This window comes from Encephalitozoon cuniculi, chromosome X (assembly GCF_000091225.2).
Source record: "Encephalitozoon cuniculi GB-M1 chromosome X, complete sequence".
Lineage (NCBI taxonomy): Eukaryota > Fungi > Microsporidia > Unikaryonidae > Encephalitozoon > Encephalitozoon cuniculi.
In genome coordinates, this window is record NC_003236.1 from 187,650 (window position 1) to 209,218 (window position 21,569).

The 21,569-nt window shown below is 46.7% G+C and overlaps 13 protein-coding genes across 13 annotated transcripts; 5 read left to right on the plus strand and 8 right to left on the minus strand.

The window, feature by feature from the left end:
* Position 1: 1 nt before the first annotated feature.
* ECU10_1370 (uncharacterized protein) lies at positions 2-970 on the plus strand (the record flags this gene model as incomplete). The annotated part of the gene is made up of 1 exon (NM_001042085.1): positions 2-970. The coding sequence occupies one exon, from the start codon at positions 2-4 to the stop codon at positions 968-970; it is 969 nt and encodes a 322-aa protein (NP_586252.1).
* Positions 971-1,012: 42 nt separating this feature from the next.
* ECU10_1380 (ubiquitin ligase) lies at positions 1,013-8,245 on the plus strand (the record flags this gene model as incomplete). The annotated part of the gene is made up of 1 exon (NM_001042086.1): positions 1,013-8,245. The coding sequence occupies one exon, from the start codon at positions 1,013-1,015 to the stop codon at positions 8,243-8,245; it is 7,233 nt and encodes a 2,410-aa protein (NP_586253.1).
* A 23-nt stretch (positions 8,246-8,268) lies between these two features.
* ECU10_1390 (uncharacterized protein) lies at positions 8,269-9,753 on the minus strand (the record flags this gene model as incomplete). Its single annotated transcript, NM_001042087.1, has 1 exon — positions 8,269-9,753. The coding sequence occupies one exon, from the start codon at positions 9,751-9,753 to the stop codon at positions 8,269-8,271; it is 1,485 nt and encodes a 494-aa protein (NP_586254.1).
* Positions 9,754-9,884: 131 nt separating this feature from the next.
* On the plus strand, positions 9,885-11,570 carry ECU10_1400 (uncharacterized protein; the record flags this gene model as incomplete). The annotated part of the gene is made up of 1 exon (NM_001042088.1): positions 9,885-11,570. The coding sequence occupies one exon, from the start codon at positions 9,885-9,887 to the stop codon at positions 11,568-11,570; it is 1,686 nt and encodes a 561-aa protein (NP_586255.1).
* Positions 11,571-11,635: 65 nt separating this feature from the next.
* On the minus strand, positions 11,636-13,180 carry ECU10_1410 (uncharacterized protein; the record flags this gene model as incomplete). The annotated part of the gene is made up of 1 exon (NM_001042089.1): positions 11,636-13,180. The coding sequence occupies one exon, from the start codon at positions 13,178-13,180 to the stop codon at positions 11,636-11,638; it is 1,545 nt and encodes a 514-aa protein (NP_586256.1).
* Positions 13,181-13,303: 123 nt separating this feature from the next.
* ECU10_1420 (proteasome regulatory particle base subunit RPT5) lies at positions 13,304-14,509 on the minus strand (the record flags this gene model as incomplete). Its single annotated transcript, NM_001042090.1, has 1 exon — positions 13,304-14,509. One exon carries the CDS (start codon positions 14,507-14,509, stop codon positions 13,304-13,306), a length of 1,206 nt encoding a protein of 401 aa, NP_586257.1.
* Positions 14,510-14,579: 70 nt separating this feature from the next.
* On the minus strand, positions 14,580-15,770 carry ECU10_1430 (transcriptional activator; the record flags this gene model as incomplete). The annotated part of the gene is made up of 1 exon (NM_001042091.1): positions 14,580-15,770. The coding sequence occupies one exon, from the start codon at positions 15,768-15,770 to the stop codon at positions 14,580-14,582; it is 1,191 nt and encodes a 396-aa protein (NP_586258.1).
* A 46-nt stretch (positions 15,771-15,816) lies between these two features.
* ECU10_1440 (uncharacterized protein) lies at positions 15,817-16,521 on the minus strand (the record flags this gene model as incomplete). The annotated part of the gene is made up of 1 exon (NM_001042092.1): positions 15,817-16,521. The coding sequence occupies one exon, from the start codon at positions 16,519-16,521 to the stop codon at positions 15,817-15,819; it is 705 nt and encodes a 234-aa protein (NP_586259.1).
* Positions 16,522-16,587: 66 nt separating this feature from the next.
* On the minus strand, positions 16,588-17,199 carry ECU10_1450 (uncharacterized protein; the record flags this gene model as incomplete). The annotated part of the gene is made up of 1 exon (NM_001042093.1): positions 16,588-17,199. The coding sequence occupies one exon, from the start codon at positions 17,197-17,199 to the stop codon at positions 16,588-16,590; it is 612 nt and encodes a 203-aa protein (NP_586260.1).
* Positions 17,200-17,271: 72 nt separating this feature from the next.
* On the minus strand, positions 17,272-19,365 carry ECU10_1460 (uncharacterized protein; the record flags this gene model as incomplete). Its single annotated transcript, NM_001042094.1, has 1 exon — positions 17,272-19,365. The coding sequence occupies one exon, from the start codon at positions 19,363-19,365 to the stop codon at positions 17,272-17,274; it is 2,094 nt and encodes a 697-aa protein (NP_586261.1).
* A 41-nt stretch (positions 19,366-19,406) lies between these two features.
* ECU10_1465 (uncharacterized protein) lies at positions 19,407-19,571 on the minus strand (the record flags this gene model as incomplete). Its single annotated transcript, NM_001415273.1, has 1 exon — positions 19,407-19,571. One exon carries the CDS (start codon positions 19,569-19,571, stop codon positions 19,407-19,409), a length of 165 nt encoding a protein of 54 aa, NP_001402547.1.
* Positions 19,572-19,857: 286 nt separating this feature from the next.
* On the plus strand, positions 19,858-20,313 carry ECU10_1470 (uncharacterized protein; the record flags this gene model as incomplete). The annotated part of the gene is made up of 1 exon (NM_001042095.2): positions 19,858-20,313. One exon carries the CDS (start codon positions 19,858-19,860, stop codon positions 20,311-20,313), a length of 456 nt encoding a protein of 151 aa, NP_586262.2.
* Positions 20,314-20,853: 540 nt separating this feature from the next.
* On the plus strand, positions 20,854-21,423 carry ECU10_1480 (uncharacterized protein; the record flags this gene model as incomplete). Its single annotated transcript, NM_001042096.2, has 1 exon — positions 20,854-21,423. The coding sequence occupies one exon, from the start codon at positions 20,854-20,856 to the stop codon at positions 21,421-21,423; it is 570 nt and encodes a 189-aa protein (NP_586263.2).
* Between the last annotated feature and the right edge of the window lie 146 nt (positions 21,424-21,569).

Here is a 21,569-nt window from a genome sequence, read left to right on the forward strand (position 1 = left end):
TATGCTTGTCACTGTTTTGTCGTGGAACGTAAACAACAGAGAAGGGGTCGCCGACACCATCTCAAGGATCCTGGGGCATGGCGAATCCGATATGATACTGATATCGCTGCAAGAGCACTTTGACTTCTACAGTGGCGTGGTAAGGTCTGTCTTGAAGATGTACCCATCCTATAAGATGGTCTCTGCTGACAGAGTTCTTGGGCTGTGGTCAATTGTGCTATCCAAGGAGAGACACAGCACAACAGTGATGAAGATAGGGCTTGGGTTCCTGGGCTTCATCAATAAGGGGGCGTGTGTGACCAGGATATCAAATGGAGTTATGTTCATAAGCTGCCACCTGTCTGCACACCAAGAAAATAGCAAAAAGAGGCAGGAAGAAATTAGGAAGGTGTTTGAATGTATTTGTGACGAAGAGTCGTTGAAAGGCATCGACACGGTCGTTCTAGCTGGAGATATGAACTTCAGGGTTTCCGGAGTACCGAGGGCTCTTGACTATTCCAGGGCAAGGCCTGGAGACCAGTGCAATGAGTTCAGAAGGGCCTATCCGACATTTTTGGAAGAAGTAATCAGATTTGGGCCAACATATAAATATATTACAGGCACAGACGAGCTTTGCAGAAAGAGACATCCATCCTGGTGCGACAGGGTGTTTGTATCATCATCATGCACATGCAGGTTCAATACATACAGCTCAATCCACAGCGTGAAGATAAGCGACCACAAGCCTGTTGTCTGCATCTTTGAGGTAGATGGCAAGAGAACAAATCGCATAGCCATTCCCATGGTTGGATACAATGGACATCTGATCACCCGGAGACTTACAAGGCTCTACTGCGCTGTCCACGAGAACTGTGATGCTATTGCTGCATGCTTTCTGGTGCTGATGCTGTACTTGATGCTTGCTCGGTACAAAGCCGTTCCAAGGCTTGGCAATCCATTCAGAAATTTCTGTCCAGGGACGGATCAGTGATAAAGATTGTTCTTGTATTTTGGATTCTTTATCGAGCCCCTAATGGAGGAGAGATTCGAATGGAGGTGGATGGGGTCGCCCCTCGAGGAGCGGCTGCGCGAGTACATCCAGGACATTGTTGAGGAAGAGGATCCTACATGCATTGCCAGGAAGGCCTCTGTTTACTTTGGGTCGTGGCCATTCAAGGATTTTTCTCTTAGGTGCTGGAAAGAGCTGAGCGATAAGCTTCTTGGAGTCGCTTCCTCAATTGAGAAGAAATACTTTTCAGAAGGAATACAGACGGGAAAGATGTCTGCGAAGGACAAGAGCCTGTTAATTGCAATTTTCAAGCTTTTCCAGAGGATATTTGGATACTCAAGGCAAAGGCATCCTCTGGATGTTTCTTCGCAGATCATGAGGTTTATCTATGCAATGGATCTGGATGTTGTCATTGAGGCATACAAGATGCTTGTGTTTTGCCTTAACTACTCGATGGGGCTGGATGAGTTTTCTGACGACCACGACATCCTTTTCAGATGCCTGGAGCTGGATTCCGAGGACTTGAATGGAGAGAAGGTTCTTAGTCTTTCGGATAAAGCCTTTGTGGAGATTCCTGAGAGCCTCGGAGATGGTGATGTGTTCAGCATTCTTAAGAACAATGTAAACGAGTATGGAAAAGGAAATCTTGTTTTTGAGCTCCGGCGAAGGATGAGCCGCACAAACCAGGATGAACTGAATGTGCTGAAGATCCTTGGAACATGCGTGTTTCTGATACTTGCAAAGGGGGAAGGAGCCTTTGATGTGATCATTGGAAAGGTCGATGCTCTGGAGATTTGGAGACTTACAGGCCAGGAATTATCTGAAAACATGGAGTTCGCAATTATGAATCTGCTGGACATATTGATCTACGACGATTTTGACTTTTCGAAGATCTCCCGGATTCTCGAGCTGAACAACAACAGCGGGTTTTTCTACAGAAGATTTGCAAGTGGACTTGATGCGTGGACCTTTGAAAGACACATGGTGTTCCTTGTTTACAGCACGCTTGTGGAGAGTCAGAAGTCGAAGTACCTCAAGACGGGCGTGGTCATGGATTCACTGTCAAGATTCTATGAGTATTCGCCGGACGTCCGATACCATCTCCTCCGCGCAATCAAGATGCATTGCAGAGAAACAAGTACAAGGGGCATTGGCGAGTTTATTTCTAGGAACGGCGTGAGGATTTTGACGGAATACCTGAGCCATGCAGAAAAATATGATCTGGACGAAAACATCAACCTCAAATACTCGTTCAAGATATTGAGTGAGATCTACATGGATGGAAGAAACAGGATGGATGTGGGGAGCTTTGAAGACAGCTTCTTCCTCGATGTGGTTGTTGCAACGATCAAGAAGCTTTGTCTCCTGGACACCCGTCTTGTATCTCTTTGCATAGGAATACTCTCTTCCTTCATGTTTGACGAGCCGCTGAACCTGCCGATCTTCATGGAAAAGGGTGCGGAAGTTGTGCTGGAGACACAGACGTCTGTTGAGCCCACAGTGGAGTATATATCTGCATTCATTTCGTATATCGATGCGTTCTCCTTGAATTTCAAGTTCCAGAAGGAGATAGCCGATGGAGGGTATCTTTTCAAGCTGCTGGTGCTCTGCAGAGAGGGCGAGTTTCTGGGCTCGATGAGCAGTACCAGCAGAATGGTGTCCTTGCTGAATGTGCTTATAATGCACCATCCTGTGTTCAAGCAGGATATCCTGAGGTTCTATGGATTTACCATCGAGTACTTCAAAAAGGTCTTTGAGGCTGAGTCGGGCAGGCCTCTTGCAGAAAAGGAGCACTGTATCGAGGTCTTTGGCAACTTCTTCAATCTTGTTGAAAGGATGGAGGTCTATCCGGAGAAGAGGGATGTCGATGTGTTCTTTGACAGTGTGTTTGACCTTGTTGTCAATCCAAGATACTCCTGCAACATGCAGAACTTCTTCAAGGGATCCTTTGGCGAGGTCTATCGAGCTGTTTATAGAGAAGCCAATGGCTCTCTGAACAAACCCATTGAACAGCTGATTCTTGACACAAGAAGGATAGTGGAGCTGGGAGGTGGAGTGTCTGGGGAGCATGATGCAGATCATTCGTGGGAAAAGGTCCTGGATATGGAGAACGGGGAGGGGATTGCCAGCTTAGTGTTTTCCTATGACAACCAAATTGCTCTGGCCTGCATTTTGTGCGAGGACTTTATGGAGCTGGTGAATGATGAAGTAAAGTCTCGGATGTTTAAGGCGATGGGCGACTTATATCTCATGCTTGTCCGACTGCGCGGGGCCTTTCTCTCGATCTGCGATCTTGAAGAGCATAGATTTCTGTCCACCTACAGATCGATAAGAAACAAGCTCGAAGAAAGTACAGCAAAGAAAGACATCAAGCTTTATATCCTGCAATCTGTGTATTTCTGCAGCCTGTTTCTACTCCAGAAGATGTATCCTGTGGCGATCAAGACCTCATTCAGGGACACTCTTGAATTTATTGAAAGACTGGTAGACATAATCGTTCGGGAAGGAGGCGATTCTGTAGTCTTGGGATTAAGACTTATGGAGAGGCTGAGCATGAGCTTCAAGGAGGAGCATTATAGAGTGATGTCCCGGGAGGAATTTACAAGGAGTCTACTTGGACCTCATCCCAGAAGCGACAGATTTGTGAGTGTTGTAAACTTCTTTGCATCCCGACTACTGTTGAGAATGAATATCAATTCTGAGCTGAGGTGCATGTTCCTGGAGTACCTGAGAGGCGTTGAGGTTGAGGACTCCACGGATATTCGTGAGGTCGAGTTGGGTAACACAGCAATAGAGGCCGTTGGGAAGATCTTTGGGGACTGCGATGGAACCTTAGAGCCATTACCATACAGTGACATGGATATGATTTTGGACATCTACGAAAAGTTCTATGTATCTCCCCTGTGCGAAAAGCTGATGGTTAGGAGGGTAATAAGATCGTCGAGATGTACCATGAGGTTGATCAGGATCAGAGCATTCTCGTCCTTCCAGTACTTTCTAATGAAGGATCCGAATGTGTACGATCATGCATGCTTCATCACAAATAAGTTTTTTGAGTACTCGGACGAGTTTATTGACATGGCTAGCAATGTTCTTTTGTTTGCAACGGTTGGAAGATGCCCTCACAAGATCGATATCAAGGAGATCGGAAGAAGGGTTTCTGGCCTTGTGACATCGGACGTTTCGTCATCGAAGGTGCTATTTTTTTTAATTATGTACTTTCGCTTACTCCACTGCTTGGAGATGCCAAAGCCGTGTTCGTTTGGGCTTAAAAAATTGATTCTGCGAGTAAAGACATGCGACGAAATGATGCTCATGAGAATACTCCTCACCTATGCAATAAGGCCCGGGATCGGCGATATTCTGGAGAGAATTGACTTCCCATCTCGGAGGATCAAGGCGAAGGACTCGGGCTTCTTAAAATCACATGACTTCCTGATATACAGGGACTATGGCGCATTTGTTGAAAAGTGCTTGTTGAAGTCTGGACTTGTACCTGACGGTGCTATCCACTTCAGACATGGATGCCACAGGATCTGCTCTGCGGACAGAGAAGGAGGATTTCATGGGAGCTCGAATGCAGAGTCTGGACAGGCCTTCATCAGAAGGCTTGTTCTTCTGCTAGATTCCCAGGAATGCTTTAGTATGGTGATCCAGCTTCTCTGCGAGACAATGCTCAATCACCCATTCCTGCTGCACGACGTATGCAGATACCAAGTTTTGGACGCTGTGTACGAGAGATGCATTAAGAAGATGGACCTGTCCACGAAACACAAGGTAGTTGGGGAATCGCACTGGGCTGTGATGATGCTTGTCGCAGGACTTTATTCGGAAGTGTTTTTATCTAAATCTAATGGCGGAACCAGAACAGAAAATGCAGAGGACTCTCCATCTCCATGCAGGTTTCTTCTCGAAAAAATTAGGGATGGGTCGAGTGAAGACTTCCTGAACGTATCATTCATACTTGTTAGAAGCCTAACGCCTATGTTCGTTTTAAGGCATGAAAACGAGGAGGATACAACGATGGAAAGGTTCCGGGAGAGCTCTGTCTTCATGGGATCTTTGGGGATTTTCGAGGAAGTGATTAGAAGGATAATAACGGTTGACGAAAATGATTCCAAGTACACCCTATGCATTCAATACTCGTTGGATTATCTCAGCAGGGTTTTTAGGCATTGCTATGGAGACATCCTCCAAGACCTGGATGATTACGGAGATGATGAATCCCATGAGATTGAGTATTACAGTCTTGCCTCTGAATCCCATGAGTTTGGTGGAAGCGCCTTTGATTCCGACGAGAGCTACTTTGACGACTCGCCGTTTCATGACATTGAGGATGATGGGTTTATGGAGTCTGATGAGACAGGGAGTTCGGAGCAATCAGAGAACATGGTCCTTATCAAAAGCATTGAAAACGATTATGAGATGCCAACAACAATGTATCTACTCAGCTCCGAATACTACGCCATTCCTGCGGAGGGCAGGGCAGAGGTTGAGGCCCTTATCTGCAGAAGACTCTATTCTGACTTGATTGATAAGGACACAAACTGCTATGAATGGCCTGCCAACGATGTGCAGGGAAACATGCTCTGCGAGCTGGATAACCCAACTGTTCTCTGGAGGGATCCTGAGAACTACTTCAACAAGAAGAGCGAAGATAGGAGTTGTGTGGAGAGTCCAGGAAGAAAAGCATGGGACTTTGGGCCAGCAATGGAAGGGGGAGGCGAGGAGGACTCCGGGGCTGGTGTTGGCGGGCAGGGACCACCGAACAACGGAGACGTTGAAGAGGAGAATGAGGACATAGGATCGTCTGAATCTGAAGTTGGGTCGCTGAATGGTGAAATGCCACCCTTGGACCCCGATGTTCTCAACAGCATGGCTGCGGAGGAGCTGGAGGATGCATTAAAAGCCTACTTTGACGAAAGAAGGGCCTTGTCCCTGACCTATGTACCTCTCCACATAAGCTTTTATGATAGGCTCTCCCCTGATGTGAGGCCTGTATTCGAGGAAATGGAAAGGATGTACAGAGAAGGCTTTTTCTATGACATCAAGACCGAGTCCACCAAGGAGAGCGACGACGAGACAATTGGAATCAAGGAGAACTTTCTTGAGATGGATCTTTCGATATTCGGAGACTTCATCAGGAAGTCGATCACTGAGAAAGACTTTCCATTTGCCAAGAGCTGGAAGTTGGTGGATGCATTATCCAAAGACGCAAAGATGAAGGGGGTTGTTTTTAAGGAGGCTGACTCGATGATTTCGTCGATAGCATCCTCCCAGCTAGGTAATCTTAGCGCCCACGATGCTGTGAAGTTCAGAAGAACCCTCTGTCTACTTCTTAGTGTTGTCAAAAGCTCTCTGAGATACTACGACTACTTCCGAGAGAATCCGGAGATTATAGACAGGATCTTTAGCCTTCTTGGAAGGATCAAGCTGACCAACGATCTCCTAAGGTTGGTGACTGATTTCAGCGTAGTCTTTAGAAAGGACAAGGACCTTGTTTTTGGCCGGAACATTGATCTGAAGAGCATCCTTGACTGCTTTGGAAGAATGGTGGACTCTGAACGCTTCAACCTCCTTGAAGAGTTCATAGAGAGCACTGCCGATCATTTCCACACGAGGTTCCTAGATGTCATTTTGGCGGAGATAAAAAAGCAGTTTTCTGCTCTTCACAAGGGGATCGGCGCGGCATTTCCCTCCGATGGCTTTCTGGAGAGCCAGAAGATATTTCTGAGGCTTTGGAAGATGCTGGGAAGGATTACCGGGAGAGACGGGAAATCTTCAGGGGAGGGGAACTCCTTGGTTATGGAGTTAATGATGGACTCCTTTTGGCATGTTTTCTTTGAGAACCAGAAAGGCAAGGAGTCTATTGAGGATCTGATCAATGTATCTGATATTTACGAGGCCTTTTTCATTGCCGGAAAGGTGTTTGAAAGCCGATTCGAAAACGGGGGTGAAGACACGGATGAGAAAGAGCAATGCAGCGAGTTCAAGGCCTTCTATAGAAAGACTATAGAAGGACAAGCCAAGCAGATCAACCTGCTTGTTGATGAGAGGCCTGAAAAGCTCTTTAGGAACTTCAACGGGCTCGTAAACCGCTCGATACTTACATTCGGCAACAAGAAGAAGTACCTGTCCCGGATGCTTTCTGTGGAAGGGGCGGACAAGTCCTCGTCCTTCTATAGAGTGTATGTGGACAGGAGCGACGTGCTCAGAAGCTCCTATTTCCAGGTGATGGCAAAGAGCCCCGAAGAGTTCAGGACAAGAAGACTAGAGATCAAACTTACGGGAGAAGAAGGCCTGGACTATGGAGGACTGACAAGGGAGTGGCTTGTTCTGCTAGCAAAGGATCTGCTCGACCCAAACTTTGCCTTGTTTGAATTTGCCACCGAGGACAAGACAACTGTTGTTCCCTGCAAGAACAGCTATGTTAATCCTGAGCACCTGTCATACTTCAAGTTTGTTGGGCGAATAATAGCAAAGGCAATAATGGACGGAAACTTCATCAATCTGCACTTGTCGAAGTTTATTTACCAGTATATCCTTGGAAAGAGCTGCGATTTACAGGACCTTGAGTCTGCAGATCCTGAGTTCCACAAGTCGCTTGTTTGGATAAGAGACAACCCTGTTGACAAGTCCTTGGGAATAACCTTCTCTTTCGATGACGTGAGCTTCGGTGTCCACAGAACTGTCGAGCTGGTAGAGGGCGGTGCGCATGTCTTTGTCGACGATTCGAACAAGGCAGAGTATGTAAAGCTGGCAACACAGTACAGGCTCTTCAATGGAATCGAGCTGCAGCTATCTGCACTAAAGTCGGGCCTGTTTGAGATACTGGGGAGCAAGGCTCTTGAGATGTTTGACGAGAGCGAGCTGGAGCTTCTGATCTGCGGAATCCCAGACATAGACGTTGACGACTGGAAAAACAACACCCTCTACTATGGATATGCAGAGAACTCGAAAACAGTCATCTGGTTTTGGAGGGCTGTCAAGAGCCTCGACTCTGTCTCTCGGGCAAAGCTTCTGCAGTTTGTGACAGGGACATCCACTCTACCCTTTGAGGGCTTTTCGCACCTCCAGGGGAATAACGAAGTACAGAAGTTCTCTATCCACAAGGTCTCCGACAGGATAGACAGCCTTCCTACAGCACACACCTGCTTCAATCAACTTGTGCTTCCGGAATACTCATCATACGAAAACCTCCTGAAATACCTGACACTGGCTATCAACGAATGCTCCACGGGGTTTGGATTCATCTAAAAGTAAAGTGTTTCGATGCGAATTTATTTGGGACTTTGGTACAGCTTTGAAATGCTGCTCTTCAAGCTTTCGATGTTTCCAACATATCTTCTTTCTCTTAGCGCATCTTCAGCAAGCTTCCTAATAGAAACAGCCAGCCTTTCTCCAAGTTCCTTGGGAAGGTGGTATCTGCTTTGACTTTCAATGTTCTTGTCAAGAAAGAGGGTAATGTCCTCCTCCTTTCTCCTCGATATCTCCTTCCTCCACACGCCCAGGATGTCCTCGAGGTTTATCTCGATCATTTTCTCAATGGGGATCCCCTCGATGCTCTTCAGGTAGTTCTGGAATATGCTAACGTTGTTTATGATGTACACAGATTTCGAAATCCCCTTCAGAGTCTCTGCCAGAAACAATATCTTCTCAATGGTCTTCAAGCTGAACTTCTCGAAAATGTCCTGAGGCGTCTCTAGTGAGAAGTCCTTTCCGTATTCCGATACAAACGCCTCGGAAACGCCTCTGTGATCGTAGAAGGCATTCAATGCGCCCACCATCTTCAGGCATAAGGCCTCAGCATTGCGGTGCCTGTCTGGTTCCATTATCATATCGAGCTCTTCGAAGTACCTGAAGATGCTGTTGCATATAATCTTGTGTATGCTGTCCTTGAACACGAAAAGCTCTTCTATCACTCTAATCCTTCTGTCGCCGGAATAGTTAAGCTGATCGCTCAACATAACTAAAGGCTGAACATTATCGATGTCCTCCTCCTTCTCCATCTTCATAAGATTGTCTGCTATTGCCCTTTTAAGTCCAATCACAAACATCTTTAGCAGCCCAATGTTTGTGACCTCAGCATTCTCCTCTCCAAGCACGGTGTTGTTCATTTCAATCACGTCCAGGAGAAATGTGTCCAGATTGGTGGTTCTTTCCAACAACCGCTTGGTATTCATGCCTATGTCGTCAAATCCCAGGGTAGAGTAGACTACATCTGTATACCTGCCAATAAACTTCCTCTTGTTGGTGTTTGAAAGGAGGAAGGATGCAAACTCCCGAACCTCAGGACTGTGCTCGGGGACTCTTCTCAGAGAGACGAAGAAGGACTCCTCGATTCCGTCCACAGCCTTTCCAACAAACTCGTTTAGGCTGTTGATCTCCGTGATCACCATCCTGATGCCCTTGTACTCCTTAAGAACATTCCCCATTTCAATGAGTGTTTGGGTAGACTCCATCGCCCTCTTCTCCTTGAGCATCTTCAGGTCCCGGGGAAGAAATCTCTTTTCGGACTCTCCAAACACTTCACTCAGCTTGGACTTCTCGTCCTCCACCGTCTCCTTTGTCGATATAAAGGAATTGTAGAATTCCAGAAGCTTGGTGATGTTCCTCTTTGGATTGATATAGGGCTTAAATCCATCGACGGCGCTCAGTTGGAGCCTTTCCAACAACGATCCCAATGCATTTGCTTGTGTTTCTATCTCTTTTGAAAGCTCGGCACATCTCTTAAGCTTGAGAAGGATGTTTGGGATTCCGGGCATCGAGGCAGGGCTATTGGTGCAACAAATTCAGGAATCCAACTTCTTCTCAATATGATTGGTAGAGAGCGGGCCAAAATACCTGCTGCTGCACGCCTCCCTTTATTGCCTTCGAGATTCAATCCCCTATCACAATGGTCGACTTTGGCGCTTCCAGAAAGACTCTGCTTACAGGATTTATATTGCTGGCATACTCGGACATTCTAAATAGTAGGACATACGACCTTGTTGGAGTGGACCAAGGATACACAACCTTCAAGGGCTACCACTACAATGCCGAGAAAGACATGTATGATGAAGTGTTCAGCTACAAACACAAGGAAAAGATTCACCTGGTTATCCCCGGAGACTTTACTGGCACTGGAAGTGTAAGCTATGTCCTTGTCACAAAGAAGGGCCCTGGGGAGTTTGACAGCTACATTTACTTCCGAGATCACGATGAATCAAAACATCTTGGAGAGTCGACTAGCGCCCCGCTGCTTTATGCCTGCCCAGAAGACCTGCGCCCACAGCTTCTCATGCAATGCAGCAGTGGACTTAAAAAGGTTAGAGTTGATGAGGACAGAAATGTAATCAAGGAGCCTGTCGATGAGTACGGAAAGCTGCACCGAGACCACACATCTGCGTTTGTTGAGCTTGATGGAAGTATGAAGGCATGTCTCTGCCTTGTTGTTGACGATGGAAACGGAGGAAAGCTTCTGAGGGTTCTAAGCAATAGAAACGGAGAGTTTGTGAATTACTTTGAAATGAGCCTACCCAACGAAATAGGCCCCATTGTCTTTGGTGACTTCAACGGAAATGGAATGAATGATATGGCATTTGTCCAAAAGAGCGGGGAAAAGTATCTTCTGAAGATATACTTCAACTCAACCTCCAGAGTCAACAGGCGAAGAAGAAGGCTCCTTGGAGGATTTCTTCCACACCAAGTCGACAGCACGGTGTTTTCAGAAGGGGACATGAAAGTTGTGGATCTAAGCGAAGAGTTTCCAAACTGCACTCCAGTACTAAAGTCGGACGACCACTTCGAGGGTCTTCCTTACGGAATATTCAATGCAGACCTTAGGGCAAAGGGAAGGCTAGACTTCTTCATTGTGATGAAGGATATGGACAGCATCACAAGGATCGGCGTTCTTGAGAACAACTCTGTTCCAGATGACATCCAGCTCGAAAAGGCAGAGTATCATGAGGACCTCTTCAGGCTCAAGAACGTTATCTCCATAAGCTGCTGTGATTACAATAATAAGGGCCGAGAGGCGGTGTTTTTGAACAGGGTTGTGGACAACGATGCAGTTGTGGAGGCCTACCGAAACGACCTATCGAAGGAGAACCTCAAGCTCAGTCTGTCCACCATCCATCCAGAGAACCAAAAGTACGGGTCTGTTGTCCCGGGGGTATCGTACCTTGTGTCCTATGGAGACGGGGAAAGGATCATCATTTCCAACCAGGTGCCATATAGTACGTTTGTCCATCTGAAGCACCATGTGGCATACATAGGGCTGGGAACAATAAATCTCATAGTTGACAGCCTGATGATAGGAACGCCTGGAAAGAGCGGGAGTCCATATGCCGGGCCTTATGTAATTGACTCGATAGCCATTCCGAATACAGATCTGGTTGTGTATTTGGGAAAGAACGAAAAATACACTGTGGAGGCACACTTTATCGTCGGAGACCACTTCAGAACCATCATCGGCACACTTCTTGTGGTTGCAGGAGTAAACCTTGCCTTCATACTTCTACTACAGTACAGGGACAGAAGGAGGATTATAAGGGCCAAGAACATGGACAAGCTTCATCCACTGTTCTCGACGCTACAGTAACAAGGAATAAAGCCAAAAACTCTTACTTGTTTAATTCCAGTGAATGCTTTGTCTAAGTTTGACTGCTACTCTGCCTCCATAGGTGCTTTTCTATTCAATCCTAACGACTGTTTCTTGTTCAGGTAGAAGAGGATCCCAACCAGAGTCAAGGCCATCAGTCCTATAATCAGTATGTAGGCCTCGACATTGTCATAAGAGTGGTCCCCGGTTGCAAGGAATGCAACAATAATGGGAGAAAAGGTAAATGCCAGGTTCAAAATGCAATATATGGTGGCAAATCCAGTGCCCAAAGACTCTTCGGATACCAGAGACGGGATGCATGGCCAATAGCAGGCTATGAGGGGCCCTGCAAGCCCTAGGAAAGTAGCCGATGTGTATGGAGACAGGAAGCTGAAGAATATCCCAGAGTGCCCGAGAAGAAATAGAATGCACCCGCTTGCAATCAGCCATAGCTTGAATCCGTACACATCTGAAATTGCGCTTGTGAATGTAATCAGCACCAGGGATATTCCCTCAATGGTTGCCAGGATGTTTCCCGATGAGACTGCAGACAGGCCGTATCTCTTCTGAAATAGCATCGGGGCTACAGTGTAAAACGGAGCCCACACCAAGGCAAATAGAAATGACATTCCAACAAGTACATAAAATGCCGGATAGTACGTATTCCTTCCCTCGAGCCTTGGCTCATAAAACAGCATGCCGGACTCCTCAAAAAGCACCTTTGGCCTTGCCTTTTCAAGCCTGCTCTTGACTGTCGCAGCCTCCCCAGCGTCGCCCTTCCAGGGAGAGAATGGATTTTCAAAAAGAACCGGGTTGTTGCAAGGCTCTCTGGCCTTGGCCTTGCTGTAGTCATCGAAAAATGGGTTTTCAGGCATGTCAAGAGTGCCAGACGTACCTTTGGGAGTAAGCTGGATGCTCTCAGAGGACGTCATCAGACTGGGCTCGCCAAGAAAGCCCTCCTCAAGATGCATCTTTCCGTCGGCCACATCATCGCTGAGCCCGTGACTCTGAAGGTCGATGAGCTTCTGCTTCAGCACTTTGTGTGACCTTTCGGAGCTGTTTACTTCGAAGCACATCCAAAGACCCAGAAGAGTCAGTAATACCCCAACCAAGCACGGAAACATTCTGCCCATTGTATCTGCGAGGAACGGGGTAAGAAGGAAGTTTGCCACCGTGCCCAGCCTGGCAACAGAAGAGAAAATCCCCATTGCAAAGCCCAGTTCCTTCCCCTTGAATTCGTAGGATATCAGCTTGTTCTGGATAACGGCAAAGCTTTCCCCTCCGATTCCAAACAGAAATCTCCCAGCAAGCATGGTTTTAAAGCTATGGCTCCAAATGCCTGCAGTGAAAATCAGGTGCCCGAGGAAAACAAAGATGCACAGAAGCTTCGCCATCGTGGACTTTCTTATGTGCGTGATCCACCCAAAAAACACAGGGACAACTATGTTCGGCAGTGAATACACGGAGTAGAGCAAGGTTATCTTGTACTCGATATTAGATCCCAAATTAAAGTCTATGTGGCGGCCCAGTGCAGATGGGATATCATAGACAAAGTAAAATGAAAACAGTATTAGCCCAGACAGCAGCAATATCCTGTGTCTCTCCTTCATTGTTGTCAACGGATAGCCGCACCTTTTATTTCGAACCCTGTTTCAAAACTGCCGAATCAGAGTGGCAGGACAAGAAGGCTTCAGCAAGCAGAGCCGGAGTTGTAGAGTCCAGGGCATTTTTAATCATGTAAAGTAGAGCAGCTTTGACTTCTTTCTGCTCAGAACCTCTTGGATTCCATCCATAAAGTCGTTTTGGGAGATCTCCGTCTTCTCTTTCCTAAGGGCAGCCATCCCAGCCTCTACGCAGACCGCTTTGCACTGTGCCCCATTGAATCCCTCGGTGCTTCTGGCCAGTTCATCGAAGTTTACATCGTCCCTAACACTCATCTTTCTTGCATGGATTTGCAGGATCCTCTTCCTTCCCAGGGTATTTGGCAGAGGGAACTCAATCTTCCTGTCGAGCCTTCCGCTTCTCAACAGTGCAGGGTCCAGAATGTCCACTCTGTTGGTTGCCGCAATGATTTTCACCTCTTCAGAAGAAGAAAACCCATCGAGCTGATTGAGAAGCTCCAGCATTGTCCTTTGGACCTCTCTATCTCCTGTTTGGTCCGAGTCCGACCTCTTTGCGCCGATTGCATCAATTTCATCTATAAAGATAATCGTCGGCTTTCTTTCCTTTGCAAGGGCAAATGCATCCCTTACCAGCCTTGCCCCGTCCCCAATATACATCTGCACCAGCTGAGGCCCTGCAAGCTTGAGAAACGTTGCATTGGTCTTGCTTGCGCATGCTCGTGCCATGAGGGTCTTTCCCGTCCCGGGAGGTCCGTACATCAAAACTCCCTTTGGAGGCTTTATGTTCAACTTCTCGAACCTCTCCGGATGTGTGAGAGAAAGGACTATTGCCTCATTGAGCTCCTCTATCTGCCTCTCTAGGCCCCCGATGTCCTCATAGGTCTCATCCGGCTTTGCATCAGACTTCAGGACCATCCCTCCCACCTTCATGTCATAATCGGGCGGAAGCTTCTCAAACACTATATTTGTGTCCTTGTGCAGGGCTACAAGATCTCCAGGGCGAAGCTCAGAGTTGGGAATAAGCCCTGTGATCGGAAGATATGAAGACATCCTTGTGGATGCATTTACTACGCCGCTGTGCTCGTCAAGGACTTCAACAACATTTCCAACCAGATACGGAAGCTGCTTGTTGAGCCTTATCCTCTCCATGTTCTCTGCAATCGATGCATTCTTTGTCGAAATGTCGTGCTTGATCGTGTTAACCCGGCTCTGAAGAATCCTGGTTTCGGAGTTCAGCATTCTGATCTTCTCTCGTACCCTTTCGAGAAACTCCCCGGGGTTGCTTTGATCCATTGCCTCAAGCTCCTCCAGTGACATCCAGGGCCTCTCCACTCAATTTTTTATCCTCTAAACAATCCAAAAATCAAAGCCTTTCTGCTCAAAACATTTAATCGGCTCCTCTTTTTGTCGAAAGCCTGCCAACAACATGTCTATAAAACTCAAGCTTTTTGTTAAAGTGGTCCAGAAGTGCCTGAGCGCATTTATAGTACTGCGTGTCCCTTCCATTATATTCAAAACAATTGTTCACCATCAGATGGACATCCGCCACAAATGCTTCTATGCACCCATACTCGTTGTTCCTTAGCTTCAGCACCATTGTGGATAGATCCATAGGCTTGGCTATGCACTTGTAGTAGTCAGGAACCTCTGCCGGGTCCACAGGCCTTAAGAACGGCCAGGCATGCGCATTGCTCTGGAGATCAGATATGAGATACGAAATAAATCTGGCTTGGAGCCTCATGCCTCTATCCTCCTCTACAATGCACTCGACGCCAGAAACCCCCGGGATGTCACCGATCTCTTTGATCCGTGAGTAGTCCTCTATCTTGTGAGTGATGTGGTAGTTGTTAATTCCTTTCATCTCCTCAAACAGCTTCCTTCTCATGCTTTCAATAATCTCCTGCTTTTTTAGGTAGTTAATCTCCCACGATACACAGCATTCAACCACAGTTCCTCCCTCGTAGTCCTTGATAAACCCAATCCACCCGCCAAATCTCACATCAGTCGAAAACCCCTGCTTTCTGAAGTATCCTATCGCAAAGTTGTCTGCATATGTCACCAAGTAAAGAGGCAGGGGACTATTCTCCAGGGTCCTGTTCAGAAGCGGATCGAGGTCGTCAATGGTTCTGCCCCTGTGCTCATAAATCCCAAGCAGACTGTCAGCCGACTTCCAGCTACAGTCTCCAGCCTCCTCCTTAACAACTTCCTTGAGCAGGTCCATCATAAATCCCCCGACGCCCTTCACCTGGAAGTCATAGTCGACAGCCAGAAACACGATCTCTACAAAGTTCCTCTCAAAGAACGGCCTATAACATATCCCTCCTACAATCTCTTCTGCGGAGTTTACCAGGGCCATGTTGACATGCTTTGTGTCAAACACTTGTCTGAGGATGTATTCCTTGGGCATTCTAGACAGCTGCTTCTGAAATAAGCATTTGATTCCAAGGAGAAGCATCTTGTCTGCCCCTGGACTTGAGGACGACACAACAACCGCCCTCAGCTCCCTGTTCCTAAACTTCTCATGCATCGCCTTCTCGTCTCTCCGGGCTTGGCTCCTTCTCAGCCCAAAAAAATCCATCCCTTGTAGCCATGCTCTTCTTTCCGTTTATATCCACAGTCCATCCTCATGCCTCAATGCTCTTGTACCTTTCCTGGGCAACAGCAGTCTCCAGATGTTTGAATCTGGCAATTCCAACAAAAGCACCAATAGCTCCGCCTCCTATGACGTCCGAAATAAAGTGCTTGTTGTCCATCACGCGGCTTGTCCCTACGGCAACGGGCACCATTAAAAACACGAAGTATAGTAGAAAGACAGAGCTCCGCCCAACTTTTGCCTTAAGCCCTGGCAGAGTAGACTCCTTGGAGATAAAGAGGGCCAGGAACATAAATCCACATGCCGCGATCGAGGTGTGTCCCGATGGGAAGCTCTTTCTCCCGTCAAGAACAACCAGGGGGTTTCCTGTGCACTTTCCTGCCACAGGATTGCATCTGCTCAGAAAGTCTGGCCTAAGTCTTCCGGCCAAATTCTTTGTGTTCTCGACAACAGCAAACCCGACAAGACAGGTCACTAGAAATGATGCATAGAAGTATATCTCATGGATCCTTTCCACCGAGTTAATGCGGAATGTTGCAAACATAAGCGCAAGAGGAACAAGGACAGATACTGCAGCGGTCTCTATGAATGTTATCGTGTCATGGCGAAAATACATCCTAGATATCGACTCGTCCCCTATGTCGAACGGTCGCTTGTATGGCTCCACGGAGTTCGAAAGAAGCAGGAGTCCCATGGATATAATAGTAATGGTAAGCATTTCCTTCACCATTGTCATTCAATCCCTTATCTGTTGTGCTAGGGATTTTAAATAAAAAAACATGGAAATCAACACAAACAGAGTTTACTGAAGGACCTTGTCTCCTGGATAGAAGTATCTTTGGACCCCGGTCCTCGAGATTGCAGACATTCTTATGCATCCTCCAGAGGCATTGTCTCTATTTATTGCACACGAAACTGCATTCCTAACAAACCTGATCCCCTCCTCAAGACTCATTCCGCTTCTCCAGTTCACGTCACAGTAGCCATATATAAACGCAGATCCAGATCCTCCGATGGCCCAGTCGCGCTCCGTAAGCGACCCCCCAAGAGATATATTGAAGACCCTTGGCTTGTCATCATACCCAGCAACTATAAGGCCCGCCAAAAGACTCGGATTCTCATATATAATCTTGCTGGCCAAGGCTGCTGCCCTTTGCACCTGAGGAATCGAGTCCTCGAGCTGTGAGTACATGCTAAGGTACATCCTCAAGTAGCTGGAAATCATCTGGGTGTCTGCCGAGCTTCCGGATCTACAAACAAATATCTTGTCAGTGATCTGCGTAAGCTTGTCTGTCACCCTGCTCGAAACATATGCTCCCATGGATGTTCTCGAGTCTGCCCCAATCAGCACGCCATCGTCATACTTTATTGCAATAATGGTTGTGCCTGTCATCTCTTTCTCGTTGGACATCATCGAAGGGCAACCACAACCTTTCTTTTGTTGGTGAGGACGACAAAAACGCTTATGGCAGAAATGGATAGCCTCTCAAGCAATGTTCTTGAGAGGAATCGTAAGATTAACAACAATGTTTTCTTTGGTCGTGTCTTTGTCCACGCAGAAGTATCCTATGCGCTGGAACTGGAACCTGTCTTCGATCCTTGCATCTGAAATTCTCTTGTCGCAGAGCCCGTGGAAGACCTTGAGGCTGTCTTTGTTCATCTCTTCAAGATAGGTGGCATCCTTCGGGCTGAACGATGTCCAGAGTGAGGAATACATCCTCATCTCTACTTCGACAGAGTCTTCGCTAACCCAGTGTATAAACTTCCTTGGAACTCCATCCCATCTCTCGGCTACAATCCCGTCCGGAGTGACCTTCACGACTCTTATTGGGTAAAGCATGTAAAGCCCAACAGGCTGCTCAGGGGTCAGCCTCAGGAAGTCCTTGTCTCCCTTCTCCATAAAGTCCGACTTCTCTATGTATATGACAGGAGTAAATGGAACATCTCTGACAACACTCGACCCGGGAAGGTCCGGAATAGATATACTGCACGGCGTCGAATTCATTATCGTCACCTTTAGAGGCTCCTTCACACACATGATTCTTCGAGAGGTCCTATTGAGATTGTCTCTAACAAAGTTCTCGAGCTTCTTCACATCAACCGTTGTTTCTGCAAAGGTGAACCCGAGGCTTCGGCAGAACTGGTTGATGGCTTCCGGGGGGAAGCCTCTTCTCCTCATCCCTTTGATCGTAAACAGCCGAGGATCGTCTAGCTCAATCCCGTACTTCTTCAGAGGAAGCAGCTTTCTCTTGCTCAGAACAGTGTTGCTTATATTCAGCCTGCTAAATTCCCACTGGATGGGCTTGTAGATCTCAAGCTGGACAAGTAGCCAGTTATAGCTCTCCTGCCTCGTATAAAACTCCCTTGTACAGAAGGAGTGCGTTACGTCCTCCAGGCTGTCAGATACACAAAGAGCAAACTCATAGGTTGGATACACAGTATACTTCACGTTTTTCCTGGGATGCACCACGTCCAATATCCGAATGCCCACAAGATCAAGCATCAGGGGGTTCTTTGTGTCAGTGTCCATCTTGAATCTGAGGCATGCCTTCCCCTCTTCCCATTTACCGTCAACCATCTCCTGAAAGAGCCTCAGATTCTCCGAGACAGGCCTGTCTCTGTACTGGCTCAGGTGCGATCTGTCATTCGTTCCATCAGACACATACTGTCTTCTTCTTTCGCATATTTCATCCTGGCTTAGGTGGCAGACATATGCCTTTCCTTTTCTTATAAGCTGAAAACCAAACTCAGTCATCTTGTCGAAATAATCGCTTGAGGCAGTGACCTTGTAGGGCTCAAATCCAAGCCACCGGACATCCTCGTAGATCGAATCGAAGTACTCTGCCTCCTCGTTCTTGGGGTTTGTGTCGTCGTATCTCAGATAGGTATATCCTCCAAACTTTTTGGCATATTCGAAGTTCAGGTTTATTGCCTTTGCATGCCCAATGTGAAGAATTCCATTAGGCTCAGGCGGAAACCTGGTGACAACCCTCCCCCCTGTCCTCCGTAGATGGGCCTGCCTTATCTCCTCGTTGATCTGGGGAATCTCCGAAGGCTTCGGAAGCTTCTTAATCTCCCCCTCTTCCAGCCAACCCCCCTCTAAAGGCCTTTTCTCATCTCCACCATCTACATCATCAGGGACCTTATTAATCTCCTCAACAACAACCCTGAAGTCTGCACAGGGCATGGCCTTCCTTGCCTTACTGACCATGTCCTTCTTCGCCACTCTATCGCTTCTCATCTTGGCAACAAACTTCCGCACATCTTCAGAGGAAACCTCGTTCCTCTTCACAAACCGAGTCATCTCCTCCATCGAAACATCCTTCTTCTCCGTGTATCGCAGACATTCCTTCAGCATGCTCTCATGCTTGATGACCCGAGCATCAACCAGATCCGCCAACAGCCCAAGATCAGCATTCTTTGGAGCAATGCAGGCTAATGTATACAGCAACCTATTCGAAAGGTCCCTCCCCAGAAAGATCTTCTCCATGTTCCGAACCACCTGCTCTTTTTTAATCACCTGACACCGCTTTTCAGGAGAAATCCCCAGCCTTTCAAGAATCTTCTCAAGATCTGCCATACGGGGTAAACACAAATTTTTATTAAATACATTCAGGCCTGCTAGTCATTCCTGGTCAGCCTCTTTTTTTTCTGCTCCAAGCTGTTCAAGTACTCATCTACACCTCTTATCTCATTAATTATCTCCTTCCTTTTTTTCTCAGCCTTTTTCAGAAGAATGTTCACAGTCTCCGTTATTTTCTTGATCTTCTTGCCATTGTCACACATACTACAGGGATTCCCGGGACAGTTTCTTTCCATTCTAAACCAACATCCCAGAATAATGCAGAGAAATCGCCCAGTGGGATGTCTCGAGCAGTCCCGGCAAAACTGCGGTCGATTGTTTGACAGCTGGGTGATGAGTATATAAGCCTTCGGACGATAAATTGTCTGATGATATATGGGAGGATTCCCTTTATGGAAATGACATTTATGGAGAGGATAGAATCTCCTAATTGTATCTATATTTGATTTAAGGTACAGAGTTTATTTGGCCATGGCCCCGATTTTGCCCATGTCAAAGTTACCCGCTCTTGTTTCCTTGCGGATGAATGAGATAAGGGGCATCTACATAGAGACAAACAATAGGGTCGTTGAGGAAATGGATGCAGTGATAGATGAGTTTGCCAAGGATGTTGGAAGTTCTCCGGACATTTCGACGAATGTCAGGACATATCTCGAGGAGAGAATCAGATATATTCGCGAGTTTGTTGTCGATCACATAGGATTCTCGATAAGTGAGTTTAGGACATTGTACAACCCCAATGGAAACGAAAGTATAAAGTCAAGGAGATTTCCAAAATTCATAACAGAGGCCTTGGAAAGGAGCTTTGAGATCGACCAATATCCCTCGGAGGCCGAAAAGGCAAGGCTTGCAAAAATCTGTAAACTTTCAACCAAACAAATAAATAACTGGTTTACGAACAAAAGAAATAGAACCAAAGGGCATGAAGGGGGCAGACAGTATTAACTTCTGAAGGCAAATAACATGCCTTAATATGCCGTGCATGCATTTCCTCAGAGTAAAGTAAGAGGTTAAATTAACCCAGTTTTTTCCAGGAGGCTAATAAATATCCGGTTTAAATTCACTTTGATATCAGCGGTCAGTTACACCTGCATTGCCATCTTGAGACAGACGGATGCCCGGGTCCATTCTTTAGCATGGATTTCTAGATGCGCCAGGCGACTAGAGATAGTGCAAATCTATCAATGGTGATGGATGGACAGACATAGCATTTTAATTGTTAATTTAAACAATTAGTTACTCCATGTAATGTATAGTATTCCACCGATATGGCCAGATAATCGGCTCTGTGTGGAACACAAAGAGAAGATGCCACAGAACTGCTCCAAAGCACATGTGCTCCAGCATGCACCCAGATGTCCAGATCTTATTTATTTCTGTCATATTGACACAATTGAAATATTAAATTATAAAACCTCTATCAAACAAGATTAATTAAGCTTCCCAGAGGCAATTAGATAAAACAGAGAGAATGGAATGGAGGCCATGAACATAATAATGGGCATATTGGACCAGGCCGTGTCTGCAGAAGAGGGTTACTTTGCGGGTGGAGCCAGTAGGAAGAGCTTGATGGAGGAAATGAGGCGGATTAGAAGCAAATATAAAGCCACGGTGTTCGGCGACTCTGGAAGAGAGGGAATGAAATTTAAGATGGCGCTACTATTTGTTCTTAAAAGAGTAAAACAAAAGATCATCCTTGAGGACAGGCTTATGGAGGTGATCGACTCCGAGGTTGCTTACATTATAGGATGTGTGAAGAGCATCACCTCCGAGCCCATTAGAGTTGGCACCGTCGAAGCTGTCAGACCTATTCAGCATGAGGCCGAGCACAAGTGCGCCAAACCAAGGACTAGGGCCAACTTCCCCATGGACACATCACAGCTTCTGAGGTCTTGGTTGAAAGAAAACATGGATAATCCGTATCCATCGGATGCCGAAAAGGCCTATCTTTGCCAGAAGACTGGCCTTGGCCCAGCACAGATTAACAATTGGTTTATAAACGCCAGGAGAAGAATTTTGCCTTTCATGAAAGGAAAGTGTAGCAATTTCAAATAAATTTATACGTGAGTCTGCCTATGCTTAATCTATTTATCAGCGCAACTGCATACTTGAAGTGCTGGCAGTTGATAAATTACCAAGGAAAAGCACTTTCATTAAGCCCTGGGCTCCGATACCCCAGTCCTGGAAACCGGCAGGTCGGG